Source organism: Camellia sinensis, chromosome 2 (assembly GCF_055761805.1).
Source record: "Camellia sinensis isolate YWXY chromosome 2, ASM5576180v1, whole genome shotgun sequence".
NCBI lineage: Eukaryota > Viridiplantae > Streptophyta > Magnoliopsida > Ericales > Theaceae > Camellia > Camellia sinensis.
In genome coordinates this window covers 14,130,351-14,137,918 of record NC_138962.1, presented here as the reverse complement: position 1 = coordinate 14,137,918, position 7,568 = coordinate 14,130,351, and the positions used below count along the sequence as shown (strand labels likewise).

General features: G+C 43.1%; 1 protein-coding gene across 1 annotated transcript; it reads right to left on the bottom strand.

Moving 5' to 3' along the window:
• Positions 1-839: 839 nt before the first annotated feature.
• On the bottom strand, positions 840-2,611 carry LOC145819844 (protein EXORDIUM-like 5). Its single transcript, XM_082913750.1, has one exon. The coding sequence runs from the start codon at positions 2,203-2,205 to the stop codon at positions 1,150-1,152; it is 1,056 nt and encodes a 351-aa protein (XP_082769876.1). The 5' UTR covers positions 2,206-2,611; the 3' UTR covers positions 840-1,149.
• Between the last annotated feature and the right edge of the window lie 4,957 nt (positions 2,612-7,568).

Genomic DNA, 7,568 nt, shown 5'->3' with positions numbered 1-7,568 from the left:
TTAAAAATCTCAAAAATTCTATTAAAAATTTTACTAAATATCTCACATAGATGTATGACCCACATAAAACTCACAATCTCACACTCACGTAAAACATTCAATAAAATTTTTAATAGAAATATTTAAAATCTTTAACATTACTCTTGCGCACTATATTCAAAATTAAAGTCAACAGCACCTACTTCTGTTTTGAATTCAAATTTAAACACTCCCTCTCCTCCCCTAAACAAAAAGCCTACCACCTTCTTTGTTTAACTCTCAAATCACAATTTCTATAAAAAAAAATCAGAATTTTATTTGATTAAACATTTTTTGAATATTCTTTCAAAATTACTTTTTCTTTCTTATACATCAATCAACCATTTTTTTCTCTCATCTTTCTCAATTAATTTTTTTCTCAAATACATCTACTTAACTATAATAAAATATCAAAATCTCATACTCCAAAATTATTTTTAAAATATACAACTAAAAACTAAAAAAATTTCTAAAATTTATCCATCAAAATCAAACCAAACACACCCTACAGTCTGTGTTATCAAAACTCCATGTTTACTCTGGCAACCTGAGTTCGTGGTGGAAATGTCGCTTGATGTCACAGGGTTGGCCACGCTTAACCGAGGATCGGTAGGCTGACCAGTGGGTTGTAGAGAATAAAAAATTATTTTAAAATTTTAGAACAAATTTATGTTTTTAAAAAAGAAACTAATATGGTAATTAAATTATAGTTTTCAATTTTTAAAAATAATGAAAACACAAAACGAAAACCTTACCCAACAAGGTTTTAGCAATTTGAATGGTATGGAACGCAAAATAAATGAATTGGAATTATACAAACATTCTGTAAAAACTAATAATCTCATCAACATTTAAACCTTTATACATCTGGATAAAATAAACAAAAATCAAAATAATAAATAAAATGAACATCAAAAATACAAAAAAAAACTCTCATCGTTCCCATCTAGTCCTCCCTCCCCTCCCCCAACAACTCCTTCAATTATAACACTAGCCAACTGCCACCATCCATCCCTACTTCCTATATTAATATCTCACTATCAACATACTAAAAATTTATTGACTTAAAAAAAAAATACAGAAAAGTGGAAGAAGAAAAAATGTTTAAATTTTAATTTAATTTTTTGTGTTCTAGTCCAAAGCATTGGGACCAGCACAAGCCTTCAAGACGGGGCTCCAAACCCACTGCACCAAAAATTTTCTACCCCTCCTGCCGTTTAAATTAAAAGTCCGACCCGCCATGTCCTTCATCACCTGCCCTATGTACCCGCCTCCACCACCCGTTCCATACAGGCCTTCACACAAATCCCCAATCTCAGTCGGCGCGGTCGGGTCCTCACCCGCATACCACGCATTAATCAAGGGGTTTGAAGAAAGTTCCGCAAGCTCGTGAGCTATGACGCTGATCATACCGTCTACGCCCACATCTAAATTGGGAGGAGACAGAGCACCCGGGCCACCGCCCGCCATGTAACCCGGGACAGCAAACGGGTAAGCACAGACTTCGGGGCATTGCTTACCCGAATTGCCCACCCAGGCGTAGGGTAGAGTGTAGCCGACCATGGATGGGAAAGTGAAGTAGTGGAAGCCGCAAACGGCGCGGCAGAAATCCTGCATGGTGACGTCCACGGAAGTAAGGACGAGGTAGATCCCGTTCTTGTGATCGACGGGGAAGGGTTTGGATCGGACGGCGGAGGCGATGACTTGCTGGATGGAGAGGCGGGTGAGATGGGTGCCGTGGGAGTAGCGGTGGTCGGAATATTCGCCGGCGATGAGAACGGAGCGGGAGATATTGGAGCCGGTCTGGTCAGTGTAGAGGGAGACTGTGCGCCACCAGTCGGAGACGGAGGGGGAGGGGGCGGCGCGGTGGTTGGTGGTGGAGATGGAGAGGAGGAAGTCCTTGATGAGGAGTTGCTGGGTGGGTGCCCATTTGCCGTACCAGATGAGGTAGATGTTGATCGGGGAGGAGAGTACGGGTCCCATGTGGTAGCGAAGGTTAATGAGATCCGATGAACCCTCATATTTCTTGGAAGAAGAGAGAGTTCTGAGTGGGAGCTTGGGATTGTAGTATTGGGGCTTTATGTCTAGTGTTTGTGTTTGTGCTTGGACAGCAGCTGGGGAGGAAGCACATGCAGAGGGATCAAACAGGAATAAGATAATCAAGAAGAAAAAGAAGAGTAGAGACATATTTTAATACTACAGTCGTGGTTGTGGTGGTGGAAGAAGGATGTTTTGGAGTGGAGGTGATGAAGAGATGAAGAGAGAGAGAGAGGGGTTGGGGGGCTACTTAAAGAAGATGGAAGAGTGATTTGCGTTTGGGAGGGAAATAGGCTGGAGACAGCTGCCATTGTTTGTGGGCAGTGGGGCTCCTCCTCTTTCTGGAAAACTGGGAATCGCCTTTAGTGAAGCGGCAATTTGACAATAATAACCCTACTCTCTCTTATAAAAATCTCCTAATAGTAAATGAACATTATAAGAAAAATTTCGTCTATTGTATGGATAAATATTCGGTACTCTCGGCGTGCGTTTCTTTAGACGGACTGGATAAGGGGATCATAATCTATCGGACTATTAATTATGGGATATATTGTTTCAGAATTATTTGATTAGATTAAATTTGTATGTTATGTTTGTTTAATTATGTAATTAGATGTCTAAATTGGACTATTTTTAGTTATCCAATATTTGTTTGGGATATTATGGAGAAGGATAAATACTCAAATAACTATTTTATCTTTTTTAATTATTTACTAAGTAATAGCAATATTAAACATAACTTTAATATTTTGGCCTCGTTTGACCACTCTTTTAGCCAATGTCATTATTTCGGCTAAAAAGTACTAACAGTTGGTTTAATCCAGTCAATCACTCTTTTAGCCGATATCCTTACTTTGATCAACCACTCTTTAGCCGATGTCCTTACTTTGGCTAAAGAGTACCAAGTGTTGGTTTAATCCAGCCAACCTTTAGATTGGTTTTTCCAACCAACCTAAAGTAAAGTGTTTGGTTATTCTGACCAAACGTCCTGCAGCCTGGATCCTTATCCTGGGCTTAGGAAGGGTGTTGGTTTTTTCGGCCAACCTTTAGATTAGTTTTTCCAGCCAACCTACAGTGAAGTGTTTGGTTATTCCGACCAAACGTCCTGTAGCTTGGATCCTTATCTTGGGCTTAGTAAGGGTGTTGGTTTTTCCGGCTAACCTTTAGATTGGTTTTTCCAGCCAACCTAAAGTAAAGTGTTTGGTTATTCCGACCAAACGTCCTGCAGCCTGGATCCTTATCCTGGGCTTAGGAAGGGTGTTGGTTTAATCCAGCCAACCTCTAAGTTGGTTTTTCCAGCCAGGTTAGAACAACTTCACTAAAACTAACTTTTACAGAAAATAACTATGCTGAAAATAATCGACTTGTTTTATTGAGGAAAGAAAAAATTACACATGTCTGAAAGAGGAAAGCTAAAAATAAAATAACTTGAGATTGGCGGTGTTCCATGGCCTAGGGATTGCTTTGTCGTCCTTGTCTTCTAGGTGGTATGTCCCTTTGCCTGCTAACCCAACCACTTTGTAAGGACCTTCCCAATTAGGCCCTAGCTTGCCATCTCCTAGCACCAGGGTGCTTCCTATCACTTTGCGCAGCACCCAATCTCCGATCTTGAATTGCCTTGGATGTACTGTTTTGTTGTATTTCCTGGATAACTCTTATTAATATGAGGCAATGTGGACTAGTGCTCTTTCTCTTCTTTCTTCGGCGAGGTCGAGCTCCAATGCTATGGCTTCTTCATTCAAGTCTGGATTAAAATTTTCGTTTCGAATTGTGGGGAGGCCAACTTCCAGTAGGATTACTGCTTCCATGCCATAGGCTAAGGAGAATGGTGTTTCTCCTGTCGATCGTCGAGGTGTGGTGCGGTAAGCTCATAAAACATGAGGAAGTTCCTCTGCCCATTTGCCTTTTGCTTTTTCTAACCTTTTCTTTAATCCATCCAAGATGACCTTGTTTGATGCTTCCGCCTGACCGTTGGCTTGGGGATATGCCAGTGTTGAATTGTAGAACTCTATCTTGTATTCATCACAAAAGCCCCTGAAAATTTTGCCATCAAACTGGGTGCCGTTGTCTGATATGAGGGCTTTAGGTATGCCGAATCGAGTAATGATATTTTGCCAGACGAACTTCTTCACATCTTTTTCCTTGATTGATGCCAATGCTTCTGCTTCCACCCACTTTGTGAAGTAGTCTGTTGCTGTGAGAAAGAACTTCCTGTTTCCGGGCGCTGTTGGAAGTAGTCCTACTATGTCCAAGCCCCACATTGCAAAGGGCCATGGGCTGGTCAATGGTAAGAGTTCTCTGGCCGGCTGATGTATTTGATGTGCGAACTTCTGACATTTTTTGCACTTCTTCACATACTTCTCGGAGTCTGCTTGCATGTATGGCCACCAGTATCCTTGTAAAATGGCTCTGTAAGCTAATGATCTTCCTCCTTGGTGGCTTCCGCACACCGCTTCATGTATTTCGAACAAGAATGCTTCTACTTTACTGGGGTGGACACACTTTAGGTAAGGTCCTGAGAATGACTTTTTGTACAATGCCATAGATGGGGAAAGCCAAAATCGCTGTGACTTTGCTCTAATTTTGTTGGCCTCTTTCTTGTCTTCCGGTAAGATGTCGTCTTTTAAGAACAGTATAATGGGATCCATCCATGAGGGGCCTAACTCGGCGCAACATACCTCTTTTGCTTCGGGGTCTTCAATGCTTGGTCTTGGTAAGTAGTCGATGAGCAACGGATGAGGGATGGAAGTATTTGCCATTGAAGCGAAGCCTGCTAGTTCGTCTGCTCTGCTGTTTTCCTCCCTGCCAATCTGTTCTATCCTTACTACTTCAAATTTCTTGATCTCTGTTCTGACCAATTCTTGGTACTTGGCTATCCTATCATCCTTTGCTTCATAGTCGCCAGAAATTTGGTTTACTACCAGCTGTGAGTCACTGTAGACCATTAATTCGGTGGCCTTCATGTAGAATGCTGATTTGAATCCTGTAAGAAGTGTTTCATACTCCGCTTCGTTGTTTGATGCTGGGAAGCCAAGGTTGATTGCTTGTTCCACAACCAGGCCGTTTGGTGAGATAAGGACTATGCCAAGTCCTGCACCATGCCGGTTGGATGCTCCATCCACAAAGAGCTTCCACATCTCACCAACGAACAACTTCCAGCAAGTGGAGGGGTCAGATGATGTTGTGGGTCAAGAATGTTGCTGGTGTTTTCTTCAAGGTCCATGCTTGTTGTCTGCCCCTCGCTATCTGATTGAACCAAGTCTTTATTTGTTGGTGAGTCTTGGCTTGGTGTAGCATGGTTTGCTTTTTCCTTGCTGTCTTTACTCTGGTCTGCCATGGGGTCTGACTGAATATCCTGCACCAGGGGTTGCGCTATTCCGGCGTCAATTTCTTTTCCTGGTTTGGTTGTATTAGTCAGGTCGACTTGGCAGATATGATGACTTTCTGGGGTGAATTCTGCGACAAAGTCTGCCAAAGCTTGGACCTTTATCGCGGTTCTGGGTTGGAACTTAATATCGAATTGTTCCAACTCAACTGCCCATTTCAAGATTCGCCCAGAAAAGTTTGCCCTCTCAAACAGAGCTTTTAATGGGAAAGCTGTGAGGACAACTATGATGTGGGCGTGAAAATAGTGCGACAACTTCCTTGAGGCCATCATCAAGGCCAATGCCAGTTTTTCCAGTGGCAAATACCTTGTTTCGGCTCCCAGCAATGTCTTGCTGACATAATAGATGGGTAGATGTTGAATTCCTTCCGCACGGACCAACACTGTGCTAATTGCGTGCTGAGAGACTGCCAGGTACAGGGAGAGTTCTTCTCCAGGTATTGGGGTGACCAGCAATGGTGGAGAAGACATGTATTCTTTCAAGCTTTCCAGAGCTTGGTTGCATTCTTCGTCCCATTTGAATTTGGCTTTTAGTGCATGGAAGAATGGTCGTAGTTTGTCCGATGACCGGCTTATGAACCGATTGAGCGCAGCTGCCATGTCGGTGAGATGCTGCACTTCTTTTACTGAGTTTGGTCTCTCCAAATCCTGGATTGCTTCGATCTGGGAGGGGTCTGCTTCTATACCCCGGTTGGTCACAAGGAAGCCCAGGAATTTGCCAGATCCTACTCCGAATGCACACTTGGATGCATTGAGGCGCAACTTGTGTTTCTTCAGGATCTCAAACATCTCGCCTAGGTCCTTGAGATGGTCATTCTCATCCTTGCTCTTGACCACCATGTCGTCGATGTAAGCCTCCATTGTTCTGCCTAACAATGGTTCAAACATCTTGGTGACCATCCGTTGGAATGTTGCCCCCGCATTCTTTAGGCCAAAGGGCATGACCTTGTAACAGTATAGTCCTCTTGGAGTTGTAAAGGATGCGACCTCCTGGTCTGGTTCATGTATGGCGATTTGATGGTAGCCTCTGTATGCATCCAAAAAGCTAAGTCGGTTGTGCCCCGCCGTTAGGTCGACCAGTTGATCTATCCGTGGTAGAGGAAAGCTGTCTTTCGGACATGCCTTGTTGACTGTTTTGTAGTCGATACAGACACGCCACTTGTCATTCTTCTTTGGCACCACGACTGTGTTGGAGATCTATCTTGGGTAGTGCACCTCTCTGATTGCTCCTGCCTCCAGCAGGTTTCCTACTTCTTCTGCCACTATCTCGGCATAGTGGAGTGTCGATCTACGGGTGCGTTGAATGATTGGTCTGGCGGATGGGTGGACATTGAGTTGGTGACAGATGAAGTTGGGATCAATTCCTGGCATGTCGTATGGTGTCCAGGCAAACACTTCGATATTAGAGGTCAAAAATTCCAAGACCTCTAATCTCTCAGTGTTGGACAATGATGAACCGAGCGAAAAGAACTTATCCGGGTTCTTTTCATTTATTCTTACCTCTACCAAGTCTTCCACCGTTTTCTGATTAGCTGCTTTGCCTACATCTGCGAACAGTTCATTGCTCTCAGATTCTTCCACCGAATGAACGTATCCTTTGGCAGCGCGGGGCCATTCACCGTGATAAAGCATTGCTTGGACATAATCTGATCTCCATAGACCTCTTCAATTACACCGGTATCGTTGGGGAACCGCATTACTTTGTGGTAGGATGACGCCACCGATCGCATGGCATAAAGCCAAGTTCTGCCCAAGATGATGTTATAAGTGGAGGGGACCTTTAATACCCATAACTCCACTTGTTTCGCACGCTTCCTGCCTTGACTGGGAGGATTATTTTGCCAACGGGCCATTCTGGCATGGAGTTGAATCCAATCAGGGGAGATACGGCAGGTGCCAAGTCTTTATCTTGTAACTTCAACTGTTTAAAGGTGTCGTAGTACATTATTTCACATGAACTGCCTTGGTCTATCAAAATCCGCTTGACGTCAAAATCCTTGACTCGGAGTGTAACGACCCAGAACCGTATACCATGATTACCAATAATTAATTATGTGTTAGTATGATTTAATTGAAGATTATCTGTTGAACTTAGAAGAATATCTGTCGAGATGAGAACCTTGGGATT